Genomic DNA, 22,068 nt, shown 5'->3' on the forward strand with positions numbered 1-22,068 from the left:
GCTTTGTGAGCACCAAAGTATCTGAATATCCTGCACATAAAGCCAAAACATAGATTTTATACACTACATAGACAACTGTATTGTAGATTATGTTATTTAACAAACACGTTTGTGAAATGTATGATGTATGGACTGGCTTATCTTATATAATTAATCTATTTCATGATTTCAATATATGGGTAAAAAAGTACAGTTGAGTTAGTTTCAGTACCTCTTGATAGCTGTCGGAGATTAGAATTCTAATTAGCTTTCAGTTAATTAATTAATAAAGCAGTTATCTGGTTACATGATATCAGTAAGCTACACATGTCCGAGTTATTATTTTTACAAAATACAGGGACAGAAAAATAAACTAAAGATTATACAGATGTGTGGAGCAAACAATGCACTGTTCAGGGTAGAAATGCAGTGTGGAAAGTTTTTCCAATCACAATGTACTGTCTAACATTCAACTTTACCTGAAAGCAAATGTAACTGTTTTCCAATTAGATTCCTAAATATCACTGTGTATGCCAAGTTATAGACACAAAAAACATTTTAAATGCACACTATAGTTACTACAGTCAACATTCTGCCTGCTTAGCCTAGAGACCCATGTACAAGCAGGCAAAGTTGGTGGATCATTGACTCACTTGCTGTCCCACCCCTTGCAGAATGTGATTGACGCTACAATGAAAAAAAAAAAAAATGAAAAGCAAAATATATAAATGCCTTAAATCTAATAGATCAGATGTATATAAAACCTTAAAGTACATTTTTACTTCCTAATTTTTAAAGATAAAAAAACATTTTTTGCAGAAAAAAAATGAAATAAATATTCGATAAAAAAAATAGAATCTCCAGTTATTTTATTTATTTAATATCAGTTTTTGAAATCAACAGTAAGTGAACTCAACTCAATGATGTCCATGCTGTTTCAAGAGGGATGAGATAAAGCATGCAGTCATTCATAGGCATGTTGTCAAAGCCATCTGCTTGTACATGTATGTATTATGGTTTCCTGTGTGGAGTTGTGCTGAAGGCCGATACTCCAAATAAAAATACGAAAAAAACGAAGTATCATTATTACCTGAATATCGCGGTAGGAGAGAAGCAGGTTGATGACAACATCAGCTGATAGGCACTCAACGTTATCCAGTCGCTGTTGAATCCGGCCCAGCTCTGCTGCCAGCTCCATGCCGGTGTACAGCTCCCGGGCTTTCCTGATCTCATTTAGGATCGTTTCTCTGAAATACTGGCTAGAGAGGAACACAATGTGATTTAAATGAACACGGTCAAGCTGCTATCACACAAAACCACTTATCACAACAGGATGCCTTGCATTGCATTCATTAAAAAACATCAACAGAAGACAGAAAAGGATAGCTATGGACTGAAGCTCATCACACAGTTGACCAGGTGATTAACAATTCATATAGGGCCTAGGTACTTAACTTGCTCTACAGACCACTGGATACAAAGACACCTTTCACAGCCTAGCCCAGGATCAGTCTAAGAGCATCTCTAGAATCCAGTCACCTCATGATGTAAACCTGCACACATTCACAGCTGCTAGACAAATGCGTTGAAAAAATCCCCAAAGCTTTCATTATGGTAGACCTTTTACAAATATCTTGCACTTCAGTACTGAAATTAATATTATTTGGTCAGCACCTTTCAGCAATGGAGCTATAGTTCTGTTATATATATATACAGAAGTGCAAATACTCACAAGTTGTCATGACTAATGTTTCCTGGAAGTAAACCTCTAAATTGGCATTGACATTCTAACCTAATGTTTAAATCATTTAATTTGCTAAAGTATAATTGTTATATTTTTCAGAATCTCTCTAAAGTGCTGTGAATCGGCTCTTTTGCACAGTCCTTGGACTAGTCCTGGACTTTACAGCCCCAAAGGTAACCCCCTTCCCTTGGTTTTAGCTTACACAGTTACATTTTAATGGAAATACAGAAACCAACGGAGTCGGTTGGTGGGAGGGGGAGTTTCTCTGTAGCTGCTGCTTGCGTTTTGAGAAACTCTTCTGCTCCATGGTGTTGACTTTCAGGTGATTGATGAAGTTTGATGTGTTCAAATAGTTTCCCAAACTTCCTTCTGATACTTCAGTGGAACATGCGTTACAAATGCACTTTGAAAAAGGTCCACACAGCCGTCATTCTCGTGTAACCAGGCACATTTAAGCGCATATAAAGAATAAAGCAGTGGCACTTAAACAGATGCTTAGTTAGACACGATAAAAGCAGCGCCATCAGTCAGCAATATGTATCATTTTAAACCAATTGGCCGATATTGTAAATTTTTGCCATATCGGCCCGATACTGATCGGTGCATCCCTATTAATAACTTTATAACACTAACTTTCTCATATATCCACAATCCAGTCCTTCTCAGCTTCTCAGTGGGCCTTTTTAGTTCATCTGTACTGGTTTCAGTATTGCCAGTGATGTTTCAAAACTCCTAGTTGATACTACTGAAGATGTGTTTACAGTAGATTGTTAAAATAACCTGACCAAGATTAAATCATCATAATTTTCCATGCTACATACTTACTACAGAACGTGTACAGACTTTAAAAGACACAGAATGAGGAGATTGTGGACATAGATTAATTAATTGTTCAGTAAATTCCTGCTCTGTTGTATGACTTATATTGCCAATTATGCTCACAATTTAGTATTGTGTTTCATTCAGTTTTACCCATTTTCAAGTCAAGGAAATATTTAAAAAAAAACTGATGGTAAATGCAGGCAACTCACCCAGAAATCCAGTCATTTCTACAGGCTGAATTTACTACCTTTTTGAAGTTGAAGTTGAAATTTAAGCTAAATGAAGTTTATCTTTTTGTGTTAGGCTTTATTAACAACTGTGACAGGGAATAAATTATAATAATAAGAATAATAGCATCAAAATTTTAGGTTGTAACAGAACAAAAGGTGGAATAATCCAAGGGGAGGTGAATACTTCCTATTGCCAATGATAGCGATTGACTCAGTTGAAAATAGCATTTTTACTTTACATTGTAAATATATTGGAACTTACCATGAATTTGTTTGTGAGACCTTCAAAAGCTGGACAAACCGATCCACAAGTGGCATGCAGATTGGCCCAAGCAACATCTCGAAGTTGGGCTGCATTAATTCAGTAAGTCCCTTCATTAAACTACTTTCACAGCAATACACTTTATTGTGTGGTGTCACCATATACGGTATAAAGGTATAATTTCCTGTACATGTCTGTTGAGAAACAAAAGGTGAAAAAAGACTGATCAGGTGAAACAATATGCAATATCTTGCTCACATGCTGAGGTATGGAATATGCAGTTGCCATGAACATCATCAGCACATAGTTAAGTCATAATTAAGAATGGTTTTGGAGTAACTTACATACTGGATACACATTATGTTCCAATACGAAATCAAAAGGAAAGAAGACCTGTGTAATATCCCAATATAACAGAAAGTCCCTTTCTGATGAAAACTTGGGAATATCAGACTTCCCTTTTGTTTGAAAGGGACAGGGAGTGGTTTTACATTGCTTTACCAATTCAAACAACCTTCAGCAATAAATCAAATCAATCAGAAGTTTTACCAAGTCTGCTTTTTATAGACAACGTTAAAGTCAAAATGTATTGTGAAGTGAGAAGACAGCAATAATAACATAAGAGAAACCATTCTCATAGTTACACACACCCTTGTGAATGTCTCAAGGCTTTACCTTTGAAGAGGGGAAAATGGATTTTCCTAAACACAGACGACTCACAACACATGGGTGTAGCCCTCTTTGCAGGCAGGCTGAGGACCAGGTTTATATAAAAACAATAGTTTGGTACAGCTCTTGTTTACAGACACACAATAGTTGGGTGTAGCTCCTGCTTGCTTGCTTGCATAAATAAGAAAGTGATGTCTACTTCAGAAAATCGTGAGCCAAGCCAGTACTTTTCCATGATTCTTCTGTCTCACATTACATTAATATCATATGATTGGTTGATAGATTATATACTGCCTATTTCTAGAAAGTACCCTGTGTGTGCTCCCAATCAATATGCCCGTGAAAACTACATATTTATTTCACTGTACTTCTGCTATTTCTTTACGAGTTGCTTTATTGCTTCATGAGTGATAAGTGGCTTTTCCCTTGTATGCATGAATACAAAATCTTGAGCTCATAATCAACGAAAATCTTGAGTCTCTTTGGATAATGGAGAAAAATCGTTTACACCTTAACATCATATACAGTGGGTGAAAAAAGTATTTGATACCCTGCTGATTTTGTACGTTTGCCCACTGACAAATAAATGATCAGTCTATAATTTTAATGGTAGGTGTATTTTAACAGTGAGAGACAGGATAACAACAACAAAATCCAGAAAAAACGCATTTCAAATTGATTTGTATGTTAATGAGGGAAATAAGTATTTGATCCCCTATCAATCAGCAAGATTTCTGGCTACCAGGTGTCTTTTATACAGGTAACGAACTGAGATTAGGAGCACTCTCTTAAAGGGACTGCTCCTAATCTCAGCTCGTTACCTGTATAAAAGACACCTGTCCACAGAAGCAATCAATCAATCAGATTCCAAACTCTCCACCATGGCCAAGACCAAAGAGCTGTCCAAGGATGTCAGGGACAAGATTGTAGACCTACACAAGGCTGGAATGGGCTACAAGACCATCGCCAAGCAGCTTGGTGAGAAGGTGACAACAGTCGGTGCGATTATTCGCAAATGGAAGAAACACAAAATAACTGTCAGTCTCCCTCGGTCTGGGGCTCCATGCAAGATTTCACCTCGTGGAGTTTCAATGATCATGAGAACGGTGAGGAATCAGCCCAGAACTACACGGGAGGATCTTGTTAATGATCTCAAGGAAGCTGGGACCATAGTCACCAAGAAAACAATTGGTAACACACTATGCCGTGAAGGACTGAAATCCTGCAGCGCCCACAAGGTCCCCCTGCTCAAGAAAGCACATGTACAGGCCCGTCTGAAGTTTGCCAATGAACATCTGAATGATTCAGAGGAGAACTGGGTGAAAGTGTTGTGGTCAGATGAGACCAAAATCGAGCTCTTTGGCATCAACTCAACTCGCCATGTTTGGAGGAGGAGGAATGACCCCAAGAACACCATCCCCACCGTCAAACATGGTGGTGGAAACATTATGCTTTGGGGGTGTTTTTCTGCTAAGGGGACAGGACAACTGCACCGCATCAAAGGGACGATGGACGGGGCCATGTACCGTCAAATCTTGGGTGAGAAACTCCTTCCCTCAGCCAGGGCATTGAAAATGGGTCGTGGATGGGTATTCCAGCATGACAATGACCCAAAACACACAGCCAAGGCAACAAAGGAGTGGCTCAAGAAGAAGCACATTAAGGTCCTGGAGTGGCCTAGCCAGTCTCCAGACCTTAATCCCATAGAAAATCTGTGGAGGGAGCTGAAGGTTCGAGTTGCCAAACGTCAGCCTGGAAACCTTAATGACTTGGAGAGGATCTGCAAAGAGGAGTGGGACAAAATCCCTCCTGAGATGTGTGCAAACCTGGTGGCCAACTACAAGAAACGTCTGACCTCTGTGATTGTCAACAAGGGTTTTGCCACCAAGTACTAAGTCGAAGGGGTCAAATACTTATTTCCCTCATTAACATGCAAATCAATTTATAACTTTTTTGAAATGCGTTTTTCTGGATTTTTTTGTTGTTATTCTGTCTCTCACTGTTAAAATACACCTACCATTAAAATTATAGACTGATCATTTCTTTGTCAGTGGGCAAACGTACAAAATCAGCAGGGGATCAAATACTTTTTTCCCCCACTGTATTGAAGAGGAGCACACAAAGCATTAATAATTAACAGCAGATAAACTTTAGCTATTAGTAGCAATACTTATAATACTATTAAACTAGTAACATTCATATCATTTTATTGTTGATGTTAAAAAAATGAATTAAAATGATAGACCATACTGTAAAGTTTGAATATTCAATTCACCAAGTCAAAACCTGATACCCTTAGTATGTCTATAAAATACCCTGATAACTTAGAGCCAATTGTGTGGGAGCATGGTCAGTAACAACACAATAATGTGTAATTACAGTACAGTAAAATCATAATACACATAACAGTTAAGCACACTCCAAATTAATCTCCCCGAGTCTCCCTGAATTATGTGTAGTTCAACAAACTAATGGACAGTGTTGAAGTTACAGATTATGAATGTAATTCCTATACTAAATTTTCTGGATTCTTTGATTAGTTTTGGAACCGTCCAGATTTTGGCCTATATGAAATGCCTTCACTGTAATCTATATTTTGACAGAATATAAAAAATGAAGCAATAAGGAATTCTATATACTTTTGGAAGGGATAAAAATATAATGATTTTCAAAACCCCATCAGTTTTTAAATTGAGTTGAAACTGAATGAAAATTGTTTGATCTGCTCAAGGTAGGGTGACTCCCTTTAATATGACTGACTGAAACCTGACAGGAATGGACCTTACAGTAAACATCAGCTGGGATATGTACTATACTGTTTAACATGTCTGTATTCACTAAGCACTCAATAAAGCTTTGTATGATTTGGGAAAAGATCATTTGGAAGTTATGTAAATTACCTCTGTAGATACGTTTTTTTGCATATGACATTTGAAGTGACATTTATGATAGTCACACTACCAACACAACAAATCTATCGACATATTATTTCTGTAATGCTGTAATTCTGTAATTTCAAAGTCGGTTGAAATGGCTTTTCTGAAACGCACAGCAATAACTGTGCTGCTTAATAAGTAATTAAACTAATTATAATGAGTTTCGTTACCAGGTTTGTATAACAGGTGGCTTCTGCAAAATCAGTTAGTAATGCGCAAATTCCTATGTAATCAGTGATATATATATTAATGTATATTCCCATATCACACATGTAATTATTTAAAAATAAACTAGTAAAAAAACTAAAGTATAACAGTAAGGAAAAAGATGTCAACTTCTGGGCAGTTTTGTCTTTCTTCATACTGTTATCTCTAGTTTCACAAGGGATGACGTCACGGGTGGCTTTTTATAACTCATGACAGTTACTTATGTTTACTGATGATAAAACCCTGCTTCTATTTTTATCTCTACACATATGCACAATGAGGTATGCAAAGACATTTTCTACACATTGTGTGGAACTCATTGGTTCCAAAATGCTTCTAGTGCAGTCTATTTGTCAGGTTAGAAAAAACAAAACTGCATGCATGCAAACCAGAAACAATCTAAAACCTGACAAGAAGGCAAAGACCAAATTCAAACTTTGACCTACCTGCAACTTCACATTATAAATGTGTAACCTACTGCTGCTTAATGAATGGTCAGAAGCCTCTTTCTACTACTTATTAATACAAATGGTGACGTTTATTTGCAGGTAGTCAAAGGTGGTCTAAGCCAAAGCAATGCAATTATTAGTTAATTATTAAAAAAAGGGTTTTATTGCTTTAGATGGCCAGAACTCTTTCAAAAGTACTGTTAGCATGTAGCATGTTCTTCAATCCTGAATATTACATTAAAGTGTAGGATGCCAATAATCTAAATTCAAAAGGGTGTAGTCCTGTTTCATATCATAACATCAATATTTATTGTCTTTAAAACTTTACGTTTTGAAATAATTATAAAAAATAAAGTATTTGCTCACTGCAGTTGTTCAGGGTGTTAAATCCCATGGGACTATTTATTCATTTATTTCAAATGCAACAGGCATGGAACATATATTGCTGTGGTGATAGCTGTTGCAGAATGACTAACTCAGATTAACCCATATCATCTTACTGCAGTCATGTGAAATCATTATATCTCCAAGTAATCTACACCATTCCAAATAATTCTGTATGATCATTCTAGATCTAGAGAGGAAACATTTTCAGGTTTTTACACTGTTAAAAGAATCTGTATTCTCTTCAGTTATCCCTCGTATATTCATTACCTGTTCAATTGTAAAATCGAATATTTTTACATTTAAAACATTTTAATCAAACATTGTTTGAGGTTTCATCAACCTCTAGCAAGAATAAGTATATCGGCAGACCCTTTAAAGATTAAATATTTGCATCTTTAAAAAACATGTTAAAAAATACTTACTATGGTAATAGCGGCATGAATGTAATATACTAATACATGAATAAGATGTAAATAGAGTTAATTTTGCATGTAGCAGTACCTTCAGCAATCTTTTAGTTATGCCTACATGTACAATTATGTTAAATGTTATCTGTGTTTCCTGTGCCAGTCAAATAGTATTAACTTCCTTTGTTGCTGATGTGGGTTTGCAATAGCTTTCATGGTCTCTCTTTATTACTAGGCTATATGTTTCTGTGTGCATTCAGAGAATGTGCTAAAATCTGATACTGTACACGAACAGAATGTAGGGCCTACTTATATTTATATTTTCCTCTTACATTATAATACATTGACGTACCAGGGATCTTAAACATCCTGTTTGTTTACTTTTAAACACTTAAAAGGAAGAAAAGGAAGTTGAAGTCAACCCAGACACAGTCTTTAATCCCCAAAGTAGGGACTTCTCCCTGTAAGACAACACTCTTGACACATGCTTTACAGAAATGGGTATGTGAAACAGGCCGTCTCTTCTCTAATACAAAGCCACCTTATTGCACACTGTAAAGCCACTTACCCCAGCTAAGCGAATTAGAACTTCTCCCACCTGCTGAACCTTATTAGCAATGAATGACACTGTTTAATGGCAGTAACACTGTTGTATAAAGCCATGCAGAATTAGCATGTGTAATTGTGTAAGTAAAAACATTCTTCCTAGTGTAGCTTGTAAACAATGTTTCTTAATACAGCATATTGAATAACCCTAAACAGAGCCTTTCTGATGCTTATATACACAATACCTCCAGTTTATCCGGAGTCTCTAAAACCCCTGCAGAATGTTTAAAAGCAGATTTACAATAATTACAGTTCAATTGACATTATGCATTTTATTACACTGAAGAGAAAGTAAGAAACAGGGTGAATGCACCTGAAAAGCACCTCACTAACAGACATGGCTGGCCAGATGGCAGTGGGGTTTCAGTATTACAGTAAATGTTCAGTGAAGCAAAGCAAGCTGCTGCAACACAAAAATGAAATGTGAACGTACAGTTTCACATTAAACAATATACCAAACAATGCAAACTAGAAACACCAAATCACATGTAGACCCGAAAGTATTAACAATGCAAAATTATTACTTCAGAAAGAGTAAATATTAATATTATAAATGGTGTAAAACATATGCTTATACTCACAGTGTTCTTCTGGCAAATGATGTCCTGTTAAAGGAAAACAAATACAAATCTGTAAAATATATTAAAACATTTCTAGAAAACCTCATATTGGTAGAAATATTTCTGTGCTCATACAGTACTGTGAAAAAGTTTTAGGCAGGTGTGAAAAAATGCTATAAAGAATGCTTTCAAAAATAGACATGTTAATCGATTATATTTATCAATTAACAAAATGCAAAGTGAGTGAACAGAAGAAAAAATTACATCAAATCCATATTTGGTGTGACCACCCTTTGCCCTCAAAACATCATCAATTCTTCTAGGTACACTTGCACACAGTTTTTGAAGGAACTCGGCAGGTAGGTTGACCCAAACATCTTGGAGAACTAACCACAGTTTTTCTGTGGATTTAGGCAGCCTCAGTTGCTTCTCTCTCCATGTAATCCCAGACAGACTCGATGATGTTGAGATCAGGGCTCTGTGGGGTCCATACCAACACTTCCAGGACTCCTTGTTCTTCTTTACACTGAAGATAGTTCTTAATGACTGTCGCTATATGTTTGGGATCGTTGTTATGCTGCAGAATAAATTTGGGGCCAATCGGATGCCTCCCTGATGGTATTGCATGATGGATAGGTATCTGCCTGTACTTCTCAGCATTGAGGAGACCATTAATTCTGACCAAATCCCCAACTCTTTGTGTCTTGTTGCTGTGCTCAGTCTTGCCATGGTGTATGACTTTCGACCCAGTTTTATTCCTCCTACACAGCTGTTTCTGTTTCAGTTAATGATTGTGTTTCAACCTACATATTGAATTGATGATCATTAGCACCTGTTTGGTATAATTGTTTAATCATACACCTGACTATATACCTACAAAATCTCTGACTTTGTGCAAGTGTTGAAAGCATTCTTACTTTACAGCATGTTTTCACACCTGCCTAAAACTTTTGCACAGTACTGTATTTGTCCTGAGAAAGGCAATAATTATATTCAATATATACACTTGAAAAAAAGATCTGAAGTATAGAAGAGTCTGTTTGCATTCAGTACTGAGATCAATAGGTATCAACTTGGATGTATTTATGTTGAATTAATTGAATTTTGTAGCATCATGTGCTGTCATGTCAGCCACTGGAGATGTATAAGCATTGCAAGCATATGCAACCATTCAGTAACAATCATTGGAAAGGACAAGAGATTATACTTTATGACTGGCTACGCTGTCCATCACTTCCAGACGGCCTACAGGATTTGAATGCCATGTTAGTGTGAGCGAGCATCACTCCCAAATCATGGATAGCTGATGCAGGCAGTTAAGAGAGTGCATGAAGAAATCCGCCATGTCACCTGGTGCGGCCGGTGAGGTAGAAGGAGAAGCATGCAAGAACAGTGCCAGCGACTCCAAGGTTGGCAAGGGAGAGAGGAGAATGGAGTGAACGACAGTGCCAAAGGCTGCAGAGAGATCAAGGAGGATTACGAGGGGGAGGCATCGCAAGCAGAGTTAAGAGTGAGTGAACAGATAGGACAGTGTTATCAGTGGATTGAGCTGAGCAAAAACCAGACAGTTATATTTGGATATGTAAAATAAACATCTAGTAAAAAGGATTTTTATGCAGGATTTCTGTAATTTGGACCACTGTAACATTTCTGTGAAGTCAGGTTCCCCTTGACCAGTGTGGGTCTTAAGGGTCTTTAAATCACTACCTACTTAAAAACTGGAAACAATGGTTAAGTTCTGATATTCAGTAACTGAATGTAGTAACTGGGAGCTCATTGGGCAAAGAAACCTCAAGACACTGCAGGCCCACGTTTCCCGAATTAAATTTTCAAATTGTTCATTCTACTCTGATAATGTTTAACATCTGGAAATTACATATTAAAAAAAAAAAAAAAAAATCTACACATAAGAAAATAAAATATACTAATCAGAAATCAAACCCAGATCATCAGGCCCACAGCGCTTTTCCTTAACCACTACATCAACTAATATACAACTTTAATCTGAAACCTGTTTTAAGTAGCTTCCAGATGCTGCTGCTGGCTGTCATGATTAATTGTATATTAATTATTGGAGTTATAGCCTCAATTTAATGTATCAATTAAAAACATACATTATAATAATACAAAATAATTGTGTGTGTGTATTTATATATATTTAAATAGCCTGCCTTATATATATATATATATATATATATATATATATATATATATATATATGTATACACATATGTGTGTTCTATGGGTCTACAATAAGTTAATGCACTCATAGTTACAAAAGTGGAAAACGTGGGGGAGAATTGTCGTTGGGGACGGATTGTTATAGGGGCGAATTGATGCAGGGACGGACTGTCATGGGAACAAATTATCACGGGGATGTCGTTGGGGATGGATTGTTATAGAGGCGAAATGATGCAGGGATGAACTGTCACGGGACCAATTATCTCTCCCCCTCAATTTACATGTGCTGCTCTGATCTCTCCACTGACTCACGTTTTCCACTCGCACCCAGTTTAGGACTCTGGAAATTGCCAACCACTGTCTCAACCAGACTGCACCTGGCTACCTACAGACTCTCATCTCTTCTTACACTCCCTACAGACCACTCCAATCCTCCCATGCCAAAAGACTGGTTGTAACCCCTCTCTGATGCTTCTGCAGAACCTGCTCCTTCTTCTCCCTCACCCTGGGGCTGGAAAGAGCTACCTACTGGTAGCTCCACAATCTTCCTCTTAAGCATTTTTTAAATTAAACTATGCTCCTGATCACTTATATATTTTTAGCACTTCTATATTTTTACTGTTATTTCACCTTTGCACACCTCACCCCTTAGCACATAATGGGACAAAAATCAATTATGTTTGCACTTGTTAACTCATTTGTACTAGGATGTATGATTATTGTATTTTGTATTGATTGTATTTACTGTACTTGTTATGCTTTGTAAATGGTTTCCTCTGAAAACATAGAAAACACTATATGGTAAGAAACCACTACAATATAGTAAAATACTCAAACCAAGATTGTAACAATGCCTCTACATATACATATGCATGCCAAAGAGTTATTTCTTTCTTTGGTATGAATATACTGTATAATTACACAGACAGTCGAAGGAAGTTCTTCAATCACTCATCGAACCCACCAAACAAGAAAGCTTAATATAATACACTAATCGTCTGCTGCAGTGAGGTGACATAATCACAACAATGCTGCTGGAAGGCACCAATGTTAGCAAAAGTACTCTGGTTCATGTTTCTATATTTCCACATCATTCTAATCCAGTCTTCATTTCAGAGTTTGAAGAGAAGTGTTAAATTCATCCAGTTAATCATTAAATTAGACAAGTTAAGGAGCTGAGAGTTGAGCCTGAACAAATAACAGAAAACACCACGGCCCTCTAGGACTGGAGTTTGACATCTCTAATTTGAGAGTCATAATGTCAAAAGATTATTAAATAACATTGAACTATAGAGATTTCTAAGAGTTCATTCTGTAGTTAATTTATATTTTTTTACAAAAAGAAAATATATTTATTTGATCAATGCTGATGCTGTATGTTTGTTCTGGTCCTGGTATTCAACAGTCCACTTCAGACTAGAGCAGCTATGCTGGGCAGGTAAAGCCATTGCACCACCAATGGGATCGGTGGGATTCTGCAGATCTGCGCAGAACTGCAGAAATCTGCCCAACCGAATGCGATTGTATCCAAGCGTGTGTTTCGCTGAACATTGAAGCGCTTGATGTGGTTTAGTATATTGGGCTCAACGTGAAGCTGATCCAGGTTGTGTGAAGTTAAACGCCTGTTCTTTTGTCCACAGGACTGGTAAGTGCAGGTCTTGTAATTAGTAAAGTTACGATCTAATTGGTTAACTTATAAATACAGTAAGCCAAGTTAAGCGCTTACAGCATGAAGCGCAATTCACGCTTGGCTACAGTAGAGCTTAACAATATGCTTCTGCTTTTCATATCACTTTAAACATGCAATCTTTTGTGTATCAGCGGGAGAAGTCTTTGAAAATGAAATCTTAATGTAAAAGCCATTTAAAATGTTAATATTGTCAGCGAATGTGCATACTGGACTATAAAAATACAAATGGCATGATTATATTTGCATTTTTACCAAAATAACACATGCATCAATGGAAAATGAAAATGCAATTGTGGGATTACATTTGCATTTGAATCAAGTCCACTGTATGCTTCCATACTGTTCTTGTAACTCTAACTCTATTTCAAGAGAGACTTAAAACTTAAAAAAAAAGAAAAATTAATGACAGAATATTTGTGACGATAAAGTTTACAATAGCTGTTTTTGACTTGATTTCAAATACATTTTAAATGAAGTCAATCAATATGTTTATGTTTTGAATTAAATTGACTAAAACTAGACTAAATTGACAGGAATTTTCGTCTACTAATATTAACTAAAACTAATTAAAGATGAAATGACTAAAATGTGACTAAAACTGATAAGCATTTTTGTCAAAAACGTAAGACCAAAACTAAATCTAAAATAGCTGCCAAAATTAACACTGCAATGATTTGCTTTTAGTTAATAGGCAATCCGCTATTAGTGCAGGTTTGTATTTTTTATTAGCATGTGGGTCAAAGATTGATTATGTAATTTCACCATTAGTTAGCTGCAAACATTTCAATATGACAGCACATATAGCAATGCATATTGCATTTCCTTAAAATCAGATAGTAAATGTTGTGTAATGATTTCTTAGCTTTTTTGGAAAGTAATACATCAAGGGTTCCAGACAAAGTGGATCTCTTAAATGTACCAATACATTTGTGGTGTACACAACAGTCTGTGAAAGTGGATTCAGTCTGCTGATTATTAGTAACAATAACAAATGTGCTTCAGTGGAGTTCAGTGGACGACTTTCTATAAAATAAATTTTCCTCCTGGGAAAATTCTCTCCATGTTCTCATACCAAGTTGGTTAGCCAAATAATAATGTTTAACTAGTTATGAAGGCCAGGATTCACAGCAGACACTCTAGAGCACAGTTATGGAAGATTTGTAAAATATTATGATGCTATTTTCACTTAGCTCTCCAGCTATACATGTAAATCTTAATATCTGTACACCTAAAGCTGCAGCATTGTGAACATTGTGCATTGTGTCTTTCTCTGAATACCAAACGTGTATATTTGTGATGAAAATCCTTGTCTTCCCCTTAATACATTCTATAAAATCTGATGTTGATTATGACCTCAAAAAATGATTATATCCCTGGTGTTCTACATAGATCTCCCATTTTAAAAACACAGCAGGGGTGTTCCTCTAGTCTTGCAAATGACAGGAATGAAAAACTGTATCTTCAGTAGCATTTAGACTATCTCAGGGGTTTTCAAACCGGTCCAGGAGTACCCCCTGCCCTAAACATTGCTGTGTTGCTGATTGCTTTAGCATATGTTTCAAAATATTAGATTCATATTTGTTGGTGATGTTAGATAGTCCAGGGATTTTCAAACCAGTCCAGGAGTACCCCCTGCCCTGCTGGTTTTTGTTACAACCTAGGTCTTAATTACTTAATTGAATAGTATATTGCTTTGTTAGGTCAATTAAGGATTAAATTTTGCAATTTTGGTTGGAACAAAAACCAGCAGGGCAGGGAGTACTCCAGGACTGGTTTGAAAATCCCTGGACTATCTAACATCACCAACAAATATGAATCTAATATTTTGAAACATATGCTAAAGCAATCAGCAACACAGCAATGTTTAGGTTGTGAGTCAGAAACTCCCCAGTTGCCCAATGATACCTGTTCTCTGTGCTAGTTTGCACGAAGTATTCTCAACTTTTTCATGTATTATTATTTTTAATATTATTATGATATCAGAAAAGTTATCAGAAACCGTAAAAATGGCGATTGTGTCTTTAAAGTGCACCCCCCTCAATCAAAGTTGAAATATATCAACTTGCCATTCAACATTTTCAATTAAATTATTAATACTACATTTTTACACATTATGCATTATACATTTGAATGGAAAATGGCAACACTACATACAAATTAATAAATGTACCTGCAGGGACTGGAGAGACTCCAAGTTTGTGTCACAGTATAAAATAATGTTATTGGCCATGCTGAAGCTCTCCCTCACTCCGAGGTGATAAAACAGGGAGGGCTGTCGAAAAGCATCGGTCATCTCCACAACAGCGATGTCTGAGGAACACAGAGACAACACACATTTTAAGCACATTCCTTCACCTAAAATGCATATTAGTTATTTTTCTTTTTCTATTTTTACAATTTTACAATGTCTCATTTGAACGTGTTAAGTAACCTACAGTCCTGATTAGAGGCACTAACTGTATAAATAATCCATGGTTTTCCTTCCTTGTTTAGATTTGCTCACACCACTTGCAATCATGTAACCTTCTTCCACAGTGAATTCTGATATTTGCATCGCATTTAAAAATGTTTTTTTGTCTTTCTATTCAGTTCACGGCAGCTTTTAATTTGCTTGTGTGAAATAACAATTGTCCAGTTTCCATGTGTGTTGGACATTTAGTCCAGATAATATTCTCGTGTGTAACCCAGATGCATTCACTACCTGTTTACGTTGCCATTTGTAGTCTCACATTTTCAAATACTGTGACAGGACAGATGTTGTTATGCAAATTAATTGTGCATTAAGTAGATTTTCAAAAAAAAAAAAAAATCCTGTCTGCCATGTATAGAGAACATTTACATGAGAGAATCCCCAGGAAATCCCTGTGACGTAAATGCTTGAGAATATCAGAATTTTGCTGGAGGATCTTGCTAGTGTTTATTAATGTGCTGTGTAGTGTTGTCACCCACTCAGATATCAACAACAGTTAAGACACTACTCTCCTCAACTGGGGGAAGATGGTGACTTTCCTCAGACATAACTAGGAGACATGGCAGGAGAATAATACTGTTACTCCAGCTTCAGTTTCTGCACATGCCTCTTCACAGTACTTTCCAGTGCTGAAGATGTGTTTGAAAAGGTTTTTTAGAAAGTGTTTTAAAAATCTCACCTTGCAATCTCTCAAACATTGTTGCTACCTAGCAAATAGTAATGACAGTTGTATCACATTTTAAGGATTACTGCATTAAAATATTGTAGGTTATCAGCATCATTATTCTGATTAGGAATTTTTTTTTTATAATAATTTTATAATAATTAATGTTACTACTAAACCTGTACAACTTGAAAGTTGTTTTCTTGAGCTGCTTAAGATTTGAATGTGAAATTGCTGTTTCAGTGGGACAGTGGGCAGGGCAAGCTTTACTTTTCTCCCCAACATGTCAGTGAAAAAACAGCTCAATGACAACTTAAATAGCTAATGTGATTGAAATGTTTAAAGTGTATTCAACCCTCAGTCAGCGCAGTACCTCTGATTGTACCCTTGTTAAGGCTCATGAGGGAGTGTAGGTGGACTACAGTTCTTCTTAGACCTACATGCTCCTTTATTAATAAGATAGACATATTACACATTAAATCGCAGCATATAAAATAATATATTATTAAATATGAAAAGGCTCCGAAAATACAGCAGAGAAAGAGTTGTTTTGCAAGATAAAACACAAAGGGGATGTCCCTAACTCTCTGTAGTTCCACCCTCCATGCAGCTCATTTAAAAGTCACCAGGAAGTGGTTTCTGCTTTAGATAGTTCTTATTGCACTTTTTGTTCGATTTTTACCAGAAGTGTAAGATAAACCTCATACAACTGTGTTCCACCTAACAGGATGTGCTGAACTTAGAACGGTTTAAGGAAAACAACAACCAACTACTTGCTGGGAGAACTTGGTATCACATGTTTTTGACAGGCCATTAAAGTCAAAGCCGTTTTCGTTTCACAGAGCAAACTTAAAATGAGAAAATAGTGTAATTTCACCCTCACTTCAGCTCAGTATAAATTTATTCTATGAGTAGGCTAATTACTTCAAAATCCGAAAAATAACTTAAATAGGTCTATAAACAGATTTAGAATTAGTTTGTAAGTATTCTGCATTTGAATGTACTTATTTAGCATTTATAAGGTGCTTAATATTTGTATAGAAACTTATCAGTAAAAAAAAAAGCTTTAAAGGGCCTTCCCAGACACATTTTTATCTATATGGCAAGACCCACTGGAATTTAGCTCTAGTATAGCAGCTGAGATTTGCCTTCAGGTTAGACAAAAAGATGATTATCAGTAGATAAAACTATTTTTAAAAAGTGGTGTGCCACGAGTGCCAATAAAAATGTTTGCTTTGTTAGGGCATGGCAGTTATGAGGGCTGATAAGAAAATCTGATATGAGAAGTTTCAAATAGAAGATGCAAGATGAAAAGATAAAGAACAATAAGAGAAACACCCTGGTTTTCAGGTGGGTCTTTATAAAACTGAGTTCTAAGAGATGGCTGCATGATTCATTGGTGACGTTATCACCTGGAATTCACAAAGTGGCAATTACTGAGGATAATGTTTAAAAATGTATCTTTAACTTCTTTCATGCTAATATATTTTTGTCAGATATTTCAATATATAGCCTACTATCCATAGAAAGCATAGAAACATACAGGACAGCGTTATGAATCCATCAGAGACTTGCAAATAAGGTTTAATCCAGTCAACTACAATTTAATTAATTTAATATCCATGTAAAAGTTGGGTGCAGTTTAGCAAAGACTCAATCACCCCATGCTTGTTGAAAATAGCATGGTTCATACCAATCTGCAACTTCATAAATGATACATCTTAGATATGCAAAATATCAAAAGTTGCATTTGAAGATATGTGCCAGGCAGCTGATGTGCGATGCAGTTTGTGATGTTCCAAATATATTTTAAATATACAAGTACATTAGAACATACAAATATTACACAAAATATATAATGTATTAAATTATATACGAATGTTCATTATGATCTAATTCAAACATTGTTTACAAATATTACAAATGTGCTTCCCATATTAAACCCTTTTAAACCAAATGTTAGATTCTCGTGTTGTTTTAATAACAACTTGTAAAAACAAAAATTGAATAATAAGATATTTAATGGTATTAAACTGAATATGTTATGTCTGACGCAATGTCTTTATGTCCTTTGTCAAAAAAGGCTCAAAAACTATGTGTATCGTGTATATTGTTGTCTGGGTCACTTATCTGGATGACATATGTATACTTTAACATTATCCTAACATACTGGTTATCTGCTAGATCTGTGAAGAATCTTCCAGACATTTTGGCTTTTTCTCTGATGAACACGAGCTTGAATATTTTGCATAAATAAACACGATTATTTCAAGATTACAATTACCATACTACTAATATTTCACATTTACTCTTAAAACACAAAAAAGTGCCGTTACACCAGAGAATAAATTCAAGACTAATGAACAAAATGAAATTCTATTACAAAATAAGAATTGAATTAATTTAATGAAAATTAAATTTGAACAAAATACATTTTCATGATGTATAGACTGTATGTATGTATTTTTATATGTAGTTTCTGTGTTTTTAATCCCTTATTTTTCAAGTTCCCTTTCATTGAAGCATCAAATCAGGATTGGTGTGATAAAAGCTGACATTATTTATTATTTATACTCACATGGAGCAGAAATACAATTTTTTGTCAGAGCAATGGATATATATTATGTTCTGTAATATAACATAAGTAACATTGTCATTAGGGATAAGTAGTTTCTGCAGATGACAATGATTAACACCATTAGTGAGAAGTAAAGTGACCTGATGTTGGGCTATGGCAGCTTCTCATTTAAAGCAAACATTTAAAAATGTTGCTTTCATTCAGTAGGCTGAAGAATGGATTCTCCTGAGTGTGTGAAATGTAATCACCCGATATAAATCATGTGAATGTTACAGTAGTTAGAGTATACGTTTGATGGTGTACATTGTTCTTATTAGATTTCAGTATCTTCCAAATGTTCAGGACACAGGGCAGATCCTTCTAGAATCTACTATTTGGAGTGGGGGTGTAAATGGAACACTGTTATTATAAAAACAAACTGATATGTTACTTTAATGAATTCCTCAAACAGATACAGCAACCTCATAATCCAGCTGTACCTTTATGTATTGTAAACAAATGTTCTTTAAGCAATTCATGTTAAATCAATCATTATTTACATTGATGATTAGGAAGCTCATTCTATCTCATTAATTTATATTACAGTATTCATCCTCTGATGACTTGTAGGTACCATTTAAATTACAAAAAAAATAAACAAATACAAAGAAGTACAATTGTACTGATTAACCTGTGTTCTGGAAGTAGTCAGAAATTGTATTAAAAGGTTAAAGTAATACTGCATGATATCAGTGGTTTGTTTTTAAGTGTTGTGCACATCTGAATCAGTTACTTTGTCAGTGACACAAAAGTGTCAAAATCTGGAGGAAATGCATATCAGATTGTTCAGTTGTGATACAGGTGGTGGTGTTTGGTTTAGCAGAAAATGTTGTCTGTGATTAAGGCACTGGATTTGGATGTTCAGCTACAACAATTGAAAAGTAGCTAAAACAGCAAATTAGTGTAAAATCACAAGGGAATCTGTGTACTTTTTCTGTAGTTATACCTCAACATACATTTACAATTTCCCTTTTTGCACTTTGTATACTTCTGACCTGCAAGTACTGCAGACCTAGGTTTTTCATATTAAGTTATAAACCCCACATAAACCACAGCACTGACAGTAAATCACATGGGTGGAAGGTAAATTGATGGTAGGTGCACTATTATCTTGTCATATACGTGTTCGATATGTTAAGCCAACTGTCAAGAGTTTAAAGGATGCTATTTGTGAATTATTGATGTTAATTCAAATAGCCTTCTATACTTCTAGAGAAATATTAGTTTCTTCACTGTAACTGATTATGTTGTTCAGCTGACATTTTTGGCATATCTTATTCATGTTAGTCTTAAATGCTCATGCAGTTGTTGTGTCACTTTTAATAATTAAGATAAATTTTGCCTTTATTAAATTCAGCTAAATTAAACTTTCATCTTCAAGAACTTTCCAGAGAAAAACATGTTTAAGTTATCATTATGTTTTATGCCGGATTTTGACAACCTAATGAAGCCTTTAATAAAGTTTTACCGGATGGATATCTTTGTAATATTTTTTATAGAGAGGTCCTACAGGACATTCAACTAATTGCTTTCACTTTCACAATTTGCAAAAAATATTTTTGCAGCTCAGTTTCCTCTGCATTGCTTCGGCAGCACTGCAAATTTAAGCCACATTATATTCATACTACCTTGTTTCATTTTAACTTCCTCTTAATACAGAAGAATTATTCTAATTATCTAATTTTCCACACACAGTTCAATAGAATCATCAATACTTTCTACAGATATTTCACATTTCTTCAGTTTTAATTTCCCATATACAATGTTCTCCGTTCTATAAAATATAATTCTCTTAAGCATTGATGCAGACATTTTTTGACTTGGGTACCTTGTTTGAAGAACTTACATCATGAAAAGTTGGGATATGTCCATGAAACATGAAATCCACAAATATAATTCAATTTCTCGGGGATTCAATTAATTATTGAGAACATTTTATGAATACATTTATATATTTATTCAAGGCTTTTGAACCACTTTTCACACAGTATCTCACTTCAGCACAACTTCCTGTTGTTACAGAAGAATGAAAAGCATTTTAGCTCCCCCAAGGATCTCATTTTCCTTAAGAAAATAGGTTGTCTTAGAACATGCTCACTGGACTGAAGATCAACTCAGTTCATTTTCATTTTAATGATTATGCTACAGTGCTGCAGTATTTCAACCACACATGAACTCAGTGGCCTTGGTTGCTATGCAGAAGGCTATAAATAAGTATTTTACAAAATCATCTACAAGATATTTCACAATAAAAAAAAACACTTTTAGTTTTGCACTGATACACAGACAATACATTTTTTTTAATAGAATTTCAAATACCATGTCAATATCCTATGTTGATTGACGCTTGTTTTGTTTTTATATTTATTTCTGATTAAAAACGAATTTCAGACTGCCTTGTCACAGTGGCTAAACCTGACCGTCTGCATGCTTTACCATTTTCTGTTCTTACCACAGGAGAAAAGGTAAACTAACAAAACAATTTTCTCATGCTTCCAAATATATGACAATACTAAGTCAAGTGGCTATTTCTATGTTCTAACGTCCCTGTACAAAAAACAATACTATATAAAAATTAACTTGTTGATGCCATTTTTATGATCCTGCCATAACAAAAAAAAGATTCAGATTAGTTCTAAAAATATTCCAATTCGCTGAAGTTAGCACAAAAGGGAACAGTCCTATTAATACAGTAGAGGAGAGATAAAAATGTTAACAAAATTTGGCATAAGAACAATTAGGATTCTAATCAGCTGAGCAGATCCACACATGTAGCATGATATGTAAAAATAATACCACAGTGGGTGTTAAATGTTGATTTTTTTTTGCTTTTATGGGAATGCAACCAAATTCCAACAAATGGTAAAACACACTTAATGTTATATCTCTCAGAACATACTACATGAGATTATCATTATTTTAATTGTATTAGGACCCCCTATTTACAAACTATTTTGCCCACATTTTCAAGGGCTCAAATTCAATAAGTGAAATGTGGAGTTGCAAGGTACCTTCTGTTAATTGTGTTGGAGGTACGTGTGAACATCAGGCTTAATCATAGCGGTCATTAATCATGATCAGCTTTGGGTTATGCCAGTCTCTCTTATGGTGTGGCCCAGATTCCCTGCACAAACACTGCGCTCAATCCTACATGTACACAAAATAATGCAGTTTCTTCCTGTATCCCT

At 35.3% G+C, this 22,068-nt stretch overlaps 1 protein-coding gene across 1 annotated transcript in view; it reads right to left on the reverse strand.

The window, feature by feature from the left end:
* map3k5 (mitogen-activated protein kinase kinase kinase 5) overlaps positions 1-22,068 on the reverse strand; it is a 68,972-nt gene that overhangs the window by 35,972 nt on the left and 10,932 nt on the right. Inside the window, exons 2-5 of the mRNA XM_066699166.1 lie at positions 15,300-15,439; positions 9,280-9,303; positions 3,038-3,231; positions 1,070-1,238 (exon numbers count right to left, since the gene is read on the reverse strand). Coding sequence (XP_066555263.1) covers positions 1,070-1,238; positions 3,038-3,231; positions 9,280-9,303; positions 15,300-15,439 — 527 coding nt within the window. The remainder of the gene's footprint in view (positions 1-1,069; positions 1,239-3,037; positions 3,232-9,279; positions 9,304-15,299; positions 15,440-22,068) is intronic.

The sequence above is a fragment of the Amia ocellicauda genome, chromosome 1, assembly GCF_036373705.1.
Source record: "Amia ocellicauda isolate fAmiCal2 chromosome 1, fAmiCal2.hap1, whole genome shotgun sequence".
Classification (NCBI taxonomy): Eukaryota; Metazoa; Chordata; class Actinopteri; order Amiiformes; family Amiidae; genus Amia; species Amia ocellicauda.